At 27.5% G+C, this 18,179-nt stretch overlaps 4 protein-coding genes across 5 annotated transcripts in view; 3 read left to right on the forward strand and 1 right to left on the reverse strand.

The window, feature by feature from the left end:
- The window catches only part of LOC105148998 (hypothetical protein), a 41,633-nt gene that overhangs the window by 18,587 nt on the left and 4,867 nt on the right, over positions 1-18,179 (reverse strand). The gene's annotated exons all lie outside the window — the stretch shown is intronic.
- Positions 340-6,526, forward strand: LOC105148991 (UPAR/Ly6 domain-containing protein crok). The gene is made up of 3 exons (XM_011061102.2): positions 340-726; positions 3,409-3,576; positions 5,621-6,526. Exons 1-3 carry the CDS (start codon positions 660-662, stop codon positions 5,836-5,838), a joined length of 453 nt encoding a protein of 150 aa, XP_011059404.1. The 5' UTR covers positions 340-659; the 3' UTR covers positions 5,839-6,526.
- CytC (mitochondrial cytochrome C) lies at positions 10,276-14,716 on the forward strand. Of its 2 annotated transcripts, XM_087414548.1 has the most exons (5): positions 10,301-10,419; positions 10,879-10,945; positions 13,475-13,532; positions 13,716-13,857; positions 14,131-14,716. In XM_087414548.1, the coding sequence occupies exons 3-5, from the start codon at positions 13,494-13,496 to the stop codon at positions 14,274-14,276; spliced, it is 327 nt and encodes a 108-aa protein (XP_087270674.1). In that variant the 5' UTR covers positions 10,301-10,419; positions 10,879-10,945; positions 13,475-13,493; the 3' UTR covers positions 14,277-14,716. The 2 variants fall into 2 exon arrangements, with proteins under 2 accessions (XP_011059405.1, XP_087270674.1); XM_011061103.2 differs by lacking the exon at positions 10,879-10,945 and having other exon boundaries at positions 10,276-10,419.
- The window catches only part of LOC105148994 (rap1 GTPase-activating protein 1), a 118,362-nt gene continuing 115,045 nt past the window's right edge, over positions 14,863-18,179 (forward strand). Inside the window, exon 1 of the mRNA XM_011061105.2 lies at positions 14,863-16,495. Coding sequence (XP_011059407.1) covers positions 16,113-16,495 — 383 coding nt within the window. The 5' untranslated portion in view covers positions 14,863-16,112. The remainder of the gene's footprint in view (positions 16,496-18,179) is intronic.

The following is an 18,179-nucleotide window of genomic DNA, read 5'->3' on the forward strand; positions in this document are numbered from 1 at the left end:
TGTAACTATGAAATCTCTTGTCTCACAATATTATATATGTATTAATTTTCTCTATTAAATATATATAATTAATTTCTTAAACAAATATATAATTACGCAATTATCGTAAAATAAAGTCATTATTTCTACAACATTCGTGGTAATTGTTTTCAACGCATAAATTACTTGGAATATTGATTGCAAAATGTTAAGAAATATGTATCATAGGAAAAATACGAATCCAAGTATTGTAAAAGATTCAGCAAAGGAAAATTGATCGGTCTTGGAGTTATTATTTGTAAATAAATCGTTTACTCATATTCTTCTCCCACCTCAATATATTCGCCTCGCTCCCCTTCCCTCAGTCGTAACCATTTATTCGTTCAGTAGCACTGTATAACGCCGATGTTAAAGTTAGTGTGCTTGCGCCACGCCAGCGCTATACATTAATAGCTCAGTTTTTTCAATTCGTGATTCTTCCTTTCTCTATCTTTTTTGTTTTTAAATTTCTTGGTTTTCCATCATTCTCTGACTGTTTTCCAACCTTCTTTACCTTGATTATTTTTCTATTCTTTTATATTTGTATTAGTTTTGTGAGCACTGCAGTATTCTGTATATTAGTGAAGCTTTTCAGTGACTATTTATTCATCAATTGTTCTAAGGAGAAGAAACGAAGAAAGATGAACAAAGTCTTTAGACCGAGATTTGTAACTCTATGCAGCATCATTTTGTTTTTGTGCTGCAACGGTGAGTCATGGAAATGTATTTGAAAATATAAAGTTTTGCAACTTTATTTTCTTATCTGGGTTTGAGATGTATTGCTAATTATTTAAACATATTATTAATAGAGAATATTATTTATAAATGACTGATGTTAATCTGTTTCTCCTTGAAAAATGCTGTTAAAGTAACAAAATGTAATAGATTTCTTATCTAATCTCAAGTTTTTTATAGAATAATATATCTCTTTGGTTAAAATCGACATGGCGAGAATTTTCTTCTAATATCATCAAAATTACTGTACTGCACCGCAAAATGTTTGAATTTTTATTTTTTGTGTTTTTTCGAAAGATTTAAAATAAAATATTAGGTGTTGGAATTAATTCGTAGCGTTTTTAATGAAAGAATGTTATTTATTTCACATGAGCATTAAAAAATACATTAATGAAAGTACTTCCCATCACTTGTAAAACGCTACGAATTAATTCCAACACCTAATATTTTTTATTAATTTTGCATTAACATAATACAATATTAATAATGCTTTTACTAGGAAACATTAATTATTAATCATAAAATTGATGTTGCAAAATTTTTAAATTTATTTGTTAAGTCAATACTTGTAATTTAGCTTGTAAGTTTTACACAAAGACTCTTATTCAGAACACGCTTTTATTGATAAAAACGCGCTTTTATCTCTAAATTTTATATATGTGTTACGTAAAGTATAATATGTTAGCGCGCTAACATCGTTATAAGCTATAAAGAATGTTTATAAAATTGCTAATAACAAACTGAAACTTTTTACACTACATTATAAATTTTTTAAATAATATTTTGTTGTTGTAACTCTTTTCATCTTTAATGGATACGCTTGTTTGGAGTTCAAATTAAAAAATGTCAAAGTTTCTATATATATATATATATATATATATATATATATATATATATATATATATATATATATATATATATATATATATATATAGACGGTCTTACTGAATATCTTTTCAAGGTGACACGGGCTGCATTCTGAGATTCAGCACTGTTAGTGCTGAAAATCTGTAGTGCACGTAACGTATAATATAAATTTTCAGTACTAGTGAATATCGGAACTTATCCATAAATATGACTATTGATTTTTCTTCAGCGTAACATAATTAAAGATTTGATAAACTATCTACGCATATATAATATTATAGTACATTGAGAAAAAAATTAGCCTAAATTTAAATAAATATTTATTTGAATATTGCCAATTAAACATTTACTTATAATAAATAAATATTTACTTAATAAAAAAAAGCGATTGTTAAATTAAATTAATGTTTTTTGTACAAAATAAATATATTTTTATATTTAATAAATATTTAATAAATATTTGGTATTATTTAAATAAATATTTATTGAAATTTAGGATATATTTTTTTTCAGTATAATAATGATTAATTAATTAATGTAATATAATTGTTTCTGCATATAATGATTATTCTTGTGTAAGTCCAATAATTTTTTATATTATATTTATGTTATATTATGTGTATATTATATTCATATTATAAATCCGTCCTTATTCTTTTTTTGTTTTTATAATATGATAATAGCTTTAAACTGTAGGTAATAACTTTAAACATAATTAAATAAGAAAATTAAATGTAACTGAAAAAACATAATATTTTTTATGATAAATATATTTATAATTAAACAATTAGAAACAATTTTTTTTAAAATTATTTACTATTTTCATAGTGACTTTTAAGATGCAGTCACATATACAAATCTAAATAATTATTATGAAAATTATGAAATTATACAGTATATATCATATGTGAAAAGTCAAGATTATATAAAATAACATTGATTATATGTGCTCATTATCTTCTTTGCAATGATCTTTAACCTCATTATCTGATAATGAATATTGAGCATAATTTTAAGGAAATAGCACCATAAGTCCAGACAGCACAGAATTATATTTATGATGAATATTTATTCATTTTTTTAAATGTTATATAAATATTTTATACATATTTTATATAAAGCTTTATTCGAAATATTATTAAAAGATAAACTAAGTATTTTTAATGTAATATTTATGATAAATATAAATAAATATTTCTTGTTTGAATTATAATACCTTATTAAGTATTTCCATAGTATTTACTACAAGATTTACAATAAATATTTCAAATAAGCCTTATAAATATTTACAAATATTTTATAAATGTTTTATAAATATTGTGTGCTTTCTGGGAGCAAACTGAATCAAAAAATTATATATTTGATCATCATCATTTAATTCCATAATTTGTGATCTTTTTAGCAGCAAACTTAATTTCTTAGTATCAAATTTTAGATGTGTGTATATATATATATATATATATATATATAAATTTTAATTTTTCATCATTATGATGTAATCAAAAAGTTGTAAAAGATTTGTTTTAAAAAATTTTATGTATACGTATTTGTGTACGTAAAAAATGTTTTAAATTTAATTTATTTAATAATTACAAACTATAATAATTAAGTACTTTTGATATACATATAACTTATATTATACAAATGCATTTTGGGATCACAATACAAAATGTAAACTTTCCTTCAATGAACAATGTAAATCTATATTCACACGCAGTATATATGCGTGTTTATGTATTTAAATGCGTACTTATGAAAAAATACAAATAAATTAATTATATTTTACAGGTGGCAATGCTATGCAATGTTATCAGTGTAACAGCCGCAATAATAGCCAATGTGCCGATCTTGTTCCTCCAGATTCCATGAAAATAGATTGCTCGGATCTTAAAGATGGTGCAAAGTACACAATGTGCCGAAAAATTACACAAGTTATCGAGTTTAGTGTCAATGGCTGTATGTGTTAATATATTATATTGATACTATTAAAAATTAACTATTTATTTGTCTATATTATTATATTGAATATCAAATTTAATTGCTTATTTATTCAATAACGCCGGAGTGAATTAAATTTTCACTATCATATTCACGTTTTGACGAAATATTATGTGATTCAATTGAATTATGCAAAATCATTATGCTTAGTTTGTTTAATGAGATTATTATATTATATTATATTTACAGAATTACTTATTATATTATATTTACAGAATTACTAATGTTATTTTTTATGAATTTAATTTTTGAGCTTTTTTTCAGTAGTAACGTCGTTGGTTACGATTAATCACCGCGACTAGTACAGCACTTAACGTGTTAACACTAAACTACTAAAGCAGTTATTTTGATCGATTCGCAAAGTTCGCCTAGCATTTGTACGGTTTCTGATTTAGCGCAATTTCATTCCGTGACTTTTCAATTTCATTCTGAGACTAAATATGTAATATGGTTGTATGATGCCATACCATTGGCTCTATCATTAACGTGTGATCGAGAATTTCATGTTCTACCTAGAACTATCAGAGCGGTCAATTTGACCGGATGCGTGAAATCAATAATATAATATCAATATAAGTTTCACATTCATGATAGATATTTAAAAAAGATATTTTTTACAGTTTAATTTAATTTTTTAAATTTAAAAACATACTGTATGATAATACAAACGTACGTATACATCGAAAATAAATATTCTCTTTCCTTCATGGAAAAATTAAAACTACATGTAAAATAGAGTGATTCAGGAATTAAAAAATAGAGAAATATTTTATCAGACGAAACCAAAATAAATTTAATAGAGGGAGAAGACTATCAAATCAGGATTTTTGCTATTTAAATATATACTAGAAAATATACTAAAAAAACTATAAAATATTTTTTTATTTTTTAAATTCTTTCTGGACTCCATTTTACTGGTCTTTTGCAAATTGTAATCTGCACCTTACATTCTTTAAATTTAAATATGGAACTTTTTTAGCAGCTCTATCATTTAAATTACATTCTTAAAGCCTTTATCGAACTGTACGTGCACTTATAGAAAGATTGAGATTGATTTTCAATTTCATTTGATGACTTGAATGGATCAATCTTAGAAACGTACAATTTTTACGATTAATTCGACATATAGTTTTTCGCTTGAAATCTCTAGTTTCATTTTTAATGCATTTTCTCAGTTTCCTGGAACGACTCCAATAATTTTAGTAACTTCCCTTTACGATTTTTTTTCATTATGTAAAATTAAAATTTTTATTTTTTCATTAGTTTTATAATGAGTACTTTGCCCCATTTAACTTTAATTTTAGATGATTGATTAAATTTTTGTTATAATTTTACTAGACATAATCTATAAAATATAATAATTAATACGTAACAGACTATTTTATATTAATTAACTTACATCAATTATTTGGCTTTATTATTTTGATCAAACTATTTATAGCGTAGAATACTTCAAAATTTTCCAATACAATATACACTTTATTTCAGCAGTTTGTTATAATTTTTAATGTGATATACGTTATTGTTACTGTACAATAAATGGGATTATAACAAGTAAAGATAAATGAGTAAAATAAACAGTTTATTTATTTTAATGAAAGTGGCTCTATTTTTATGACCGCACTGTACATTGAAATCGGTTTTATCTAATTAAATAATTTTCATAGAACATATTCTTTGCATTAGCGATCAAAATGACCAATCTGGTAGTCATAAAAGGTAAAATCTTGATATTTCTAGTGTTAATTAAATTATATGATGATTTACTTTTTATACATATATGTAAAGAATCCGTTTACCTCGAAACATATATAATTGTATAAAAGATACAACATATATAATTGTATGAAAGATACAACATTATTAAATTATACGTTTGCGTAAAATGCAACGTTTATAATGCTATAAAAATGATTCAATTATCATATAAAAATAATATTTAGCATAAAACAAATTAATATTTATATAATGAGATAAAAAAGATTAATATTTTTTTACACAGTACCACCAGATATGCGAGTTATTCGAGGATGCGGATGGGATGAATCAAATTATAAAGGCAAATGCTATCAACGCAGTGGCTTTGGTGGTAGACAAGAAGTTTGCTCCTGTTTAACTGACTATTGCAATTCGGCAATGCCTGGATCCGGAATTTGGTCTCAACGTCTTATTTTTTCATGCATCCTGATCAATCTATTGCTAATGTTTTCGTGGAATTAGATATTCTTAGAAAATATTCGAATTCGTTGGATTTAATTATAAAACTATAATGAAGATTAAAGACAAAGGTTATTAGGAATAATGCTAATAATAGTAAGATTAATATCAGCTTTTTATCAATGTAAAATTGAATAGTAGATAATTGAAGTAATAAAATTATTATCAATGTATTATATTAAAGCGCAAGAAAAAATCGAGAAAACAATTTTATATTATACAGATAATTAAGAAAGACGGCCATATTTAGCGCTATGACATAGTTATAAGTACAACAGCAAAGCAAATTCTATCTAGTTAATTCTTGGACTTCTTGATCTCAGTAACTATACTGAATTGATCAAGCTTTTAATAAGCTTACTCGACAGCTTGAATTTGAATTATATTTAAAAAATGTGTTTTTTTTTCTATACATGTCGTATATGAACGATGATCGTATGAAGATCTGAACTGATAAATTTTTAATTAAGAAATGTCATCTTTATCGTCCATCAAAAATATTATTTCAGCCTTTAATGCAGTATTCACAATACTATAATACTTTTAAACATAAGACGGCGTTGATATGTTTGCAGTTCATAGTTTGAATGATACATAAATTTATGCGAAAATAGAATATAATAATAAATAAAAAGGAAGATGTAATTAATATAAAAAATTATAACAAATAAATAAATATATGTTGCGATTATCTTGACGAAACACAATCATATCTCTTGGACAAATAGTTTTAATAGAAATTACGCTAACTATAGTTTATAATAAAACAGACCTTTTTACATCGAGATAAAAACATTTTAGTAATTCATAATAAAAGTGAAATTCATTTCAAATAATTATAGGTCTGTTCGCGTTATTTGCAGTTTTTGCATTCATCATTTTCGCTTTCTTTCTTTTCAACGCAATATATATATATCTATCTCTATCTATTTTAAGTTCAAAAATTTTTGAGGATTTCAAACAACGCGAACATACTTTATAACTTTTAATCCTAGTATCATCTAATCCTAGTGATATTTTAGGATATGAAATTTATTATTATAAAAGGCAATTTTGTATAGAGAAAAAACGGGTGTGTTGAGCAGATCGAACAGTTGCAGATTGAAACTGTTTTATGATCATCTGCTGAGATAGGACTATTCCTCTAGATCTAAAAGTATAATCCAATAAGCGTGAAGAAAAAATTCATTGGAAAATTTTCAACAATTGCAAAATAAATATTCTGCTGAATACAGCAGAAAGAACCTACGAAAGAATAAATTAACAATTCACCCTCTCAGTACACTCCATACGAGGAACGTCACAATAATTATACGACATTGCATAGATATGATGATATATTTGTAATGTTCCTTGGACGAGATGTGCTATGTAGATTTAAAAAAAATCATTTTAAAAAAATAATAATAAAAAAGGCGTCAAAGATACGCGCTGATTAAAATTATAACTTTATAAATTGTACGTATCTTAATTCGTTATTCAAAGATATTCCCATTCAAAGATACAATATTTCAGTTTCAATTCAAATATTAATATTCTTTATTTCAATATTCTTTATTTCAATATTCAAAAACATTTAACGTAAAAAAAATTTGACGCTGCTAGAACTCAAAATATGTCTAATATATAGTCGATATAACTTCGTGATATATTATCATTAAATAATATTATTAAATTGAAAATACTATCATTTAAGAAGTCATATAGGAACGTACTTTTAAATGAGAATACAAAGATCATTTGTATTTAATTGGCGTACACATACACATACATACTTGAAATATTATATATATCTTTATAATACATTATTTTATCTTTATAGATAAGAAACATCATTTATTTTTTTTTAGAAAAGAGTGAAGAAGAATAGAGATCGAAAATAGATGCAGGTAACGAAAAATTTTATCTTCGAAAAAATTAATAATCTACAAGGTTGTGTGCTGTAAAACATACATACATATATACATATATGTGTGTGTATGTATATATATAATATGTAATAAAATATTATATATGTACATATGTATGTATGTATGTATACACATAATGTCTCAGAACGACTGCCAAATATTTCATGTGTTAGTAAAGCAGACTGAGAGAGAGAGAGAGAGAGAGAGAGAGAGAGAGAGAGAGAGAGAGAGAGAGAGAGAGAGAGAGAGAGAGAGAGAGAGAGTCGAAAAGTCTTCTACATTTTTAAGAAGATATTAATTATCAAAAATTACCGAATATTGGTTTTCAATAATTTTTTACTCAACTATCAACTTCATAGAAAAACAGCAAATGACAAAAATTATTCATTTTTTTCTCATAGAATTCCGAAAATTTTTTCAGAATTTTTTAGTACCGCATTTTCTCATGTTAATAAAAATAGATGCCAATATACATATATATAAGAAAATGCAGTACTAAAAAATTAATTAAAAATTTTGAAAAAATTCTTAGAGCTCCTTGAGAAGAAAATAAACAATTTTTGTCTCTTGCTATTTTTTTTGTAAAGTTGACAGTACTTAAGTAAAAAATTATTGAAAACCAATATTCAGCTGTTTTTAGTAATTAATATTTTATTAACTATTGCGAAAATTGCAAAATGGTAGAGAATACTTTTCGATTCAGTTTAGTTCTTTCTATCAGCACATGAAATATTTGGCGATCATTCTGAGACACCCTGTATATACGTATATATACATATATTTATTTATTTACACACAGTTTCTTTCACGTATAGATTAATTATATCAAATTATGTTAATTATATGTAAATTATGTTTTATTTTAATCATTGAATTATTATTTTCGAAATGATATATGTTCATTAATGACACGAATTTTTCAGATCGTGATAAATAAAATAAATATTTTGTAAAATGGCAATATTAAAAATGTTGTGTCATATTTATTTTAGTAAATATATTGATAATAACAGACTCAGCTCCGATGACTTTGACCTTAATATTGTCTAGGTCTTGAGTGATCTTTAGAAGATTTTATCCCGCGCACATTGTTATTCATAAAAGTTATTAACAAACATAGTTAAAAAAAAGGTAATATCTTATTACTACGCGTATAATATTAAGAACTATCCCATATCTCTTGCTTACATAATGATTTTCTACGTGAAGCTATATACAGAAAGATTAAAACACTCCGATAGATTAACGTTCTCTTATATGTTACGAAAAAAACAAGTATTTTACGACGTATATATTTTTTGCATGTTTCACATTTTTGTAATTATCGAATTTTCAACGGATGCTTCAAACCAATTATAAAGAAGGAAGGTTTCGATAGCATGCGCATATTGGATGCATTCAGTACTACAACCACACACTAAACGCTCAGTGAACTCTTATATCTGATTGGTATATATTTTTAGATCTAATAGAATATGCCAATCAGATGCAAGAGCTCACTGAGCGCTCAGTGAGCACCCAATAGTTGCGTTCAGCAGAAAAAGCAGCTTTGCAACTGTTGTAAAATTCTTTAATATGATTGGTCTTGCCCTTAGTTCCTCACTGAATCTAAATGTATAATCCAATTATATCTAAGAATTTTACAACGGTTATAAAGTTGCTTTTTGTGCTAAACGCAGCCATTGTTATAAGCCAATTTAAAATAAAATATTTTCATTAAAAGTGAAAAGTTACTAAGTACCAGCCGATATGAGTGGATGTGTACCATCACATTGTGCACTAATGGTATCCTCCCTTTCTCTCGCACAAATGGCTTCAGGAGGTCGAATGTGTCTTAAAATGAAATGAAAATTACAAAAATGAGTAAATTCATCAAAGATCAATCAAATTCATAATTTAATTGGTCAATATCTAATAACTTTTGCTCATTTTTGTAATTTTCACTTCATTTCGAAATCCACAATCGACCTCCAGGCACGATATAAAGGTGGCATAAGCAAATCTCTTTCCATTTTTACATGTTCTAAGTAATTTCTTAATAAAACTGAAAAAGAGATTTTCAAATTTTTTGGTAAATAACTGAAGAGTTCTACAGGTTTCTAAAATAAAAAAAATGGGAAAACTGGAAATTTCTAAAGATTTCTGAAATTTTTAATTTTTTAAAATAATGGAAATTTTTAAACATTCTGGTGTGGAGATTTCATGAAAATTGGAGCTTTCATGAGATTTTTAAATTCTGATTTAGAGATTTATTGTGTTAGCAGGTTGGCAACGCTGGCCCGAGGTCAACTGCCAACCAGTGATCCCTTTACAACCGAACTACATCGAGCACTTGATATGTGTATTAACTAGTAACTTTCTATTAAATTATCTTAATTTCATCAATATATTTAAAAAATAATTTATTAAACCGATACAATATATATCAAAATGATTAATTAAATACACATATCATGTATATGTTTACACGCATCGCTAAAATTTAAAATAATTTAATAGAAAGTTACTAGTTAGTGCCCGTATCAAGTGCACGATATGAACTAGGGTACAGTAATTCTACTCTCTATCGATCGTCGGGCCATCGCATTCGCGGTTAGGTTCACGCTATTCACAGTCAGATTGGGTCAGTCGTCTGGAGTTAACTGTCAATTACTTTATTATAAAAAAACGCACGGTGAGTACAAGCGAACGAATGTGCATGCATACGAGAGTGTGCATGTATTGTAGGTAGCGTCTTTTTCTTTTTCGAATTTAAATCTCCACCGATTCCATTGGCACCACGTGTTCGCCTCTCGATAAATTCGGTTTGCAAAATCAGAAATAGTATTAAATCACGATGGAATTCATGTATTTATGAGAAAGGAAAATCGGCAGCTCGTGATGCTTTGTTCTCTTTGACCTGTCGTTGAATGCCCTTCAGTCAGATGAAGTCCGCGTGACTTACGTCAGATAGTAGTGACTTACGTAATGCATTTAACCCTGGCTCTTAGCCATTGTGCGACCATTCCGAATACATTTTTGGGATCGTGCGAAATGCTAGTCCTACATCCGGAGGGAAATTGTTACAGTGAAGGACTGCTAGAAACGTGACTGCGATCAATTGATCGAAAAATAAAATTGCTCTGATTTTCAGAAGAGCCCTTCCTGAACAATGCCAATTGGTGATGCAATGGCTTAATCGCTTTTTTCAACAATAAAAAGTAATCGCAATTATTGCATGTCTATTTGTATTATAGATAATTAGAAGACAAAAATGATGAATTTATTTGATTGGATTGATGGCATTAAGAAATGGCACGAAGGTCACATTTTTAGAGTTATATGTGTCTCATTCCAAGCGTCTTTGGGCGCTTTCCAAGAAAAGATACAAATGATATTACAGTATATATCAATACAATATGAATTATTACATTCTTGTTGTTTGTTACTGTTAAATAAAAATGAAATGTTCACTGCGTTTTGCTGGAAAATACCATTTGTCTCTACATCATTTTCGATTTTCTAAGAATCTTGATGTATAACATTCTATAATTTATGGGCCTTTTACAATAAGCTAGTTATAAATCAGAAATCAGAAGCTAAAAATTGACCAATCACAGTCGTCAATTTCTGATTTATGACTAATGGCTTATTGTAGAAGGCATTACAATTAGTATAATATGCTCTATTGTACTAATTGTAAGTTATAAAGTCATAAAATTATTGTTTTTTATCCGGAATAATTTGTCGAATGTTAATTAATTCGAAAATTAATAATTATTGCATATTTTAATTGTTCCAAAAACACGAATATTTTTTGTACACTTCCATTTTTTTGGTACATCATGTATTACAACATATATGAAGAAAAAATAGCATGATTAAAAAATCTCAACGCAATGCTTGTAATGTTGAATGATTATTAAGTCGAAGAATATTGAAGTCTTGGAATATTTTGTAGAAAAATTATATAGATAAATTAATTATAGTGTTTTATTTTTTTTAATCTGGAGATATATGGTAGTAGTGTTTTAATGCTAAAATTATGCGATATTGCAATTACAAATTTACAAAAGTACATGATTTTATTACACCAATTGATTAATTTCATGTTTTCGAAAACATCCATGTGTTTCTTTTTACATCGATTAATTCACCTCATTATTTTGTGCATAAAAATATTAAGATACAATTATCAAAAAATTAATAGTTTACGAGATATTTTATTTCATGTCAGATATGCCAGAATAAAATATCGTAAAATTAATTTTGGTTGCTCTAATATTTTATTACTTTTATATACAGTAGAAGAATGATTAAAAGGATATTATATTTTAAAAAATCATAAGTTTTATTTAAAAAATGCAATGACCTTTATGTGACCTTTAAAAATTAATTTTTTTTTAATTGATTTTTTGTCCTTCCCTATGCTGTATAATTAATTAAACCAGTTTTGCTTGTCAGTTTTTGCAGCTCAGTTTTCGAGATGGCTGAATGATTTAAAATATAATACTTAATATGTTCTGTATAAAAGTTCATTATATAATTACATAGATGTCTTTTTGAAACTATTATGGCAAAGATACTAATAAAATTATTACAAGTATTTTAGGACATTATAAAACTACATGCGATCATATCGATAACTTTGGATGCATTCCATTTAATATTTGCAATGCTGGCGTGCATCATCTCCTTGTTTGATATTTGATTACAAGAAGGCTGAAATGATACTCACGAGCGTTGCGAACGTTAAGTAAAATGTACCCTTAATATTTACCCTTAATGATGATCGAATTATATTGATATGGATTATTAATGTTAATTATTTGAAAGCTTAATTGAACGCCGGATCAATTTTACATGACTTGCCAAAGCGCCGCAATGAATTTTTCATTATACGATGCATATTACTGTAAAATATTATCTATAATAGATAAGTTAAACTATATTATCATGTTTTTTATGCATTTATTAAATGCATATTACTAAAGATCACCGATGTCTATAATGTGGTGCTATAATGTCTTCTTTCGCGCTATATTTTACTTATTTTTTATGACAGTCAAATCATTTCAATTTTTTATTTTACTCATTCTTGTTGTATCTGTTCAACTAACAGTTAATCTAATGCTATCCATTTTTCTACACGTTACATTAATTTTTGCATTTCATTTCCTATATTTAATTTTTTAAATAGCTCATCAAACAAATTGTGTTTCTATGAAAAATGCAAAGTAATAGATAGAAAAATGCGAAAAATACATAAAAAAAATTGTCACAAACTGCAGATTTTCTACTGGTTTACCTTTTTCTCTGTTTGTCGTGTTTTAATACGATACATTGCAACATGCGTAATAACATGCAACAATTATAAATAAAACTATGTTTATGTGTTTTATCATATATTAGTTTCTTTATATGATTGTAATAGTGATGGTAATATTGATTGTTTTTTGAAATATTGTCATTTGTTTTGAACTATGTATTTTTATTAATCTCAACATCATCAGTCATTGATAACCTCTATAACATTCAATGTGGTAACTTTCTGTTTTAGAATTCTTTCTTCAAAACAATTATTTTTTGCGCTCGCGCGTTATCGATATTATTTTTAATAATATTTAATAATTATGACATTAATTCTTACTGAGTATCGAATAATGATACAATAATAAAGCATGTAACAAATAATAAAAATTTATATTTTTTTACTATTTTTGTAATTAATAATTGAACTTTTTTTCCAGAATACATAATTAAATAAATATGGGTGTTCCGGCGGGTGATCCAGAAAAAGGAAAAAAGGTAATAAATAATGTCTGATCAGTTTTGACGCTTATGCGCTTGATTCTATCTTTACATGTTGAAAAAAAATAGAATAAAACTTACAATGTGTGAATGTCAAACCGAATTCAGCTATAAAGACAAAATTTGATAACTTTATAAACAACAATTTATTATAACATAATTGTGTATTTTTTTTTCTAGATTTTTGTTCAAAGATGTGCACAATGTCATACTGTCGAAGCAGGTGGCAAACACAAAGTAGGTCCCAATTTAAACGGACTAATAGGTAGAAAAACTGGCCAAGCGCCTGGTTTTCTATATACCGATGCCAACAAAGCGAAAGGTATGTGTTTAGTTATTGACAGCTTAAACATAATAAATAAATAAATAAATTAATTAATTAATTAATTAATTAATTAATTAATTAAATATAATAAAGTAATAACATATGTTATATATACAGTTAAACATGATAAATTTATAAATATTATAACATTAAACTCCTTTATTCTGTATTATCTATAACATCAATTATTCTTAGAATATATAATAAATACATATATGTATATTTATATAATGCACATCTAATTATAATTCGCGTATTGCTATATTCTAGGCATCACTTGGAATAAGGATACCCTTTTCGAGTATTTAGAAAATCCAAAGAAATACATTCCCGGTACGAAGATGGTATTCGCCGGATTAAAGAAACCCCAAGAGCGGGCTGATCTTATAGCTTATCTGGAACAATCGACGAAATAAGCGCTTCCCTGCCGATCGCAGAAATTGTGAAGAACGCGAGTGAGCACGCGAGATGCCTGGCATGAGTCGCGATATTAGTACTATTATCATCTCATCATGTTTTATCATCTTACTCGTGTTCATCCCATGGACTCTCCTCTCGGTGGTACTCAAAGCGTTCATAATAAATGTTTAAATAGTAATAAATTGTTATTGTATTGTTGATAAGTAGATAATTGCAAATGTGTACATGACGTGACAAAAGGGTCGAGCTAGCTCAATTCTGTTTTTTCTTTTTTCATCGCACCAAAGAGTTATTCTCAAGAGCACTAACGCCCGCCATACGAGTGGTTGATCCACTTTTCTGCGGATCCCGCGTACTTGATTATTTATTATCATTGTCCCATGCAGTAAGTGTTGATCTGTAAATCAAAGAAATACAGACTAGGCAATTAAAAATTTGCAATTGTTCTATTTCTTTTCATTGAGTTACATGTAAGATCCTGATCACGCAACAAATTAAAGATTGAGCTTGATAATCGAATATTTACAAAGTGATTAAATGTCATTGATAGATTAAGATTTTTGAGCTTTGATTCGATTAGACAAGTACTGTTGCCTGTGGAATATCATTTGAACAGCTTATCGCTTTCGCGAATTGGACTTTTTCTATTCTATTATTAGACTTTCCTGCTTTACATTTACATTTAAGGATTTTAATCCAAATTGATAAAAGCGAAGAAGGAAGGAAATGTGGTTAGCGACAGGAAGTCTGGTTCGATTGGGGTTTTACTCAATTCCTGAACAAAATCAAATCCAGTCGTTTTTAGTGTACCATTTTGATACAACACGTATGTGCGATTGACATACTTGAACAATTTAATATAATTTAGTGTATAAGTGATAATCAAAATACACGACAGTTTTGATCATCGATGATATTCGTGAAAAAGATTATAAATTTAAAACAAATTATTTTAATTAAAAATATAAATTATGATTTTTTTATTTTTTTTAAATTAAATAAGAGATCTTTTATATTCAGTCAAAGCGGATTTTAATGCTTAAAAATTTGTGTGAATTTATATATATTTACAAAAAAAAAAGAGTAAATTGCTACACACAGGATCTGGAAAAGATATTTTTATTTTGTTAACGAAATAATTTTAAATACTCGCTACGCAGATCCTACTTGTAGCTATTTATTTCTTTTTTTTTTGTTTATACATGTTTATAAAGCCATATTCAAATTACAAAAAAAGAATTTATATATATTTCACAGTCAGTGTTAACTTAGTAAATGTATACATTTACTGTAGTCTACTGCAATGTCTGTTTATTAAAGTTAATACTTATTGCGACATATATATTGAAAGTAGGGTATTCCAGGTTGAAACCCTAACTGAGGCAATATTTTTCGTAATAAAATTATTTGTAGATGCTTATTTTCAACAAAAAATTATTAAGTTACTTGTAAATTTAATAAGTGATATTGCTCTGATTTTACCCATAATCGCATTTCGAGACTGAAAAAGACTTCGACGCGCAGATTGTAGACATTTATATAAATTTACAGAGAAATATTTAAACACATAAGATTCGCATTGACAATAGGAACTTTTATTTAATTAGATTATTTATTTTTATCGGTCTCATATCACATATTTTTTTAATTTTTTGCGTGTGACACATACATTCGATCGTATTGAATATTTAAATCGTGCATTTGAATTTTTTATTTTAAGTATGTTAACTTCTTAGAAGTTTATAATTTAATAATTTTCCATTTCTTTACAGTTTAATTATAATATTTCTATAAAGTATAAAGAATATTTCAAGAAATCGTAATCCGAAATTATGACGAGTAATGAGTTGCCCGATGGGGCCGTTTCGAGCGTTAGTGACAATTATGTTGCAAGACTCAAAGATAAGACATCCTTGAGATTACGTTTGGGTCGCGTCTTCAGCTCTGGTGGGCTCAAAAGTCCCAAGAGTTCGAAAAGCGTATCAAGTTCGGGTGGCTCAAGTCCTAGTCATGGCAGTCCTCGCACCAGGACGAGATATTCCTGGCAGCCAGAGAACTACGCTAATGAAGAGAATCGATCATCCTGTACGTCGGAGAGTGGAATCTCGCTTTTGTCATCTTCGACGAAGTCGTCACCGATCACGAATACGGCGAGCTCGCCCAAAAGTCCATTCACACCGAAAAAACTGTGCTTTTCGACATGGTATGCTGATAGGTAAGTTTGCGACTCCATTCATATATTTGTGAAATTGACGTATTACGCTAATATTAATATATTTTAAGAATTTTAAGCAAATATTAATATATGTTAGTATTATATAGAATATTCGGTAAAGACCGTAACAGCTCGCTCAGAATTTTTTTATCGATTTTTTTAAAAATATTAGAAATGCATCATTTCTCTTTATTTAGTAACACTTGAGAGACAGACCTATCGCTACAATGAATTTCATTGAAATCAATTATCACGTAAGATCCTCTTTTTGTAAGTCCAATTTTAAGGACTCCCCCATACAACACAAAAGCTGGCAGCAGTATTGCTGCAACGTTTGCAATGTTATTGCAATACTGCTACATTGCAACGTTGCTGATAGCAATATTGCTAGAATGATCTGCTACGGGTTACGTTGCGAATTACTACATATCTGTGGATATCTGTAGATTATTTTGTAAGTACAGATTGCATAGCTTTTATTATGAAGTAAATTGTCACAATAGTGATCGACAGTTCTAGAGCGCCATATTAGACTAAGAAATGGCAAAGAAGAACTAAATTTTGAAATTTGTTGTCGTTCTCGACATAAACTTCACCTTATAGTCATGACTTTAGGATCTCCTTAATGTAATTGTGAAGTTTAATAATATAACGACACAATCATTTATGGCATTTATGCCTTTTCATATATTGGAAAAAGTCTAAGAATAAATGTGGGTATTGATCAGAGTGGATATCTTTGTGTAAAGCGCGCAATCATGCTTAATTTTAATTGCTTTCACGCAGTGGCGGATTTACATATTTTGTCCCTCTCATACAATTGGCACTCCTTTCAGATGAACGAGCAACTAAAAAAAAGCTCACTTTACTCCTAATTTTCTTTCAAAAGCATAAAGAATTACTTGAACTAAGGTACAATTAAAGTTTCATTTATGAAGAACTGGATTACATGATATATATAACTAGGCAATAATTATTTGTTAAATCGTTAGAAAATAGGCTTGTTTATTTTGTTAACCGACTTTATTTCAGACAGCCTTCACATTCGCATTCCTCTTATATTTGCTGCTGCAAATTCATTGATTATCTCCTCACAATTCAATTTTTTTAACAATTCCGTGAATCGCTAGTGCAGCGAAATCTCTCCGTTTAATCTCTCTTTGTTCATAGGTTTTTACTCTCTCAAACGAAAATGAACGTTTACCTGAACATTTGTTAATAGAATATCGTGACAAATCTTTAAGATGGCTTCAATAGGCCTAGATGAACTTCTTGTACGGTTTATTTTTTCTTTTTCTCTCTCTAACGTGGAGAGAAAAGGAAGAAAGATGAACGTGCAAAAACTTCAGCTAAAAAGAACAGATCTAATATTTGGATATTTTATGTGGTTCGCCTTTAAAAGGATGGCCGGAATCAGACTATGCATTGAAAATTAAGATTGAAGATTGAAAATTGAAATGATCATTGAGAACAAAAGAATTTTAGCTACTATTGTTTTGATTGGTTAAATTTCAATCTTTCAATCTTCAATCTTAATCTTTAATGTATAGTCTAATTCCAGCCTTAGAAGGATGTCTTCTATAAGGCACGAGATTTGTGATCTCTATCTAAATCCATTGCTGCTCGCACGTTTCCCAAGTTAAGATAACGGAAAAAAATGAAATGATTCTTATAGCAAGTTCTC

Source organism: Acromyrmex echinatior, chromosome 16, assembly GCF_024713525.1.
Source record: "Acromyrmex echinatior isolate Ae372 chromosome 16, ASM2471352v2, whole genome shotgun sequence".
NCBI lineage: Eukaryota > Metazoa > Arthropoda > Insecta > Hymenoptera > Formicidae > Acromyrmex > Acromyrmex echinatior.

Coding starts and splice junctions, on each gene's coding strand:
- LOC105148991 (XM_011061102.2), top strand. CDS start 660: ATGAACAAAGTCTTTAGACCGAGATTTGTAACTCTATGCAGCATCATT. Junction 727..3,408: donor TTTGTTTTTGTGCTGCAACG/GTGAGTCATGGA, acceptor TATATTTTACAG/GTGGCAATGCTATGCAATGT. Junction 3,577..5,620: donor CGAGTTTAGTGTCAATGGCT/GTATGTGTTAAT, acceptor TTTTTTACACAG/TACCACCAGATATGCGAGTT.
- CytC (XM_011061103.2), top strand. CDS start 13,494: ATGGGTGTTCCGGCGGGTGATCCAGAAAAAGGAAAAAAG. Junction 13,533..13,715: donor ATCCAGAAAAAGGAAAAAAG/GTAATAAATAAT, acceptor TTTTTTTTCTAG/ATTTTTGTTCAAAGATGTGC. Junction 13,858..14,130: donor CGATGCCAACAAAGCGAAAG/GTATGTGTTTAG, acceptor GCTATATTCTAG/GCATCACTTGGAATAAGGAT.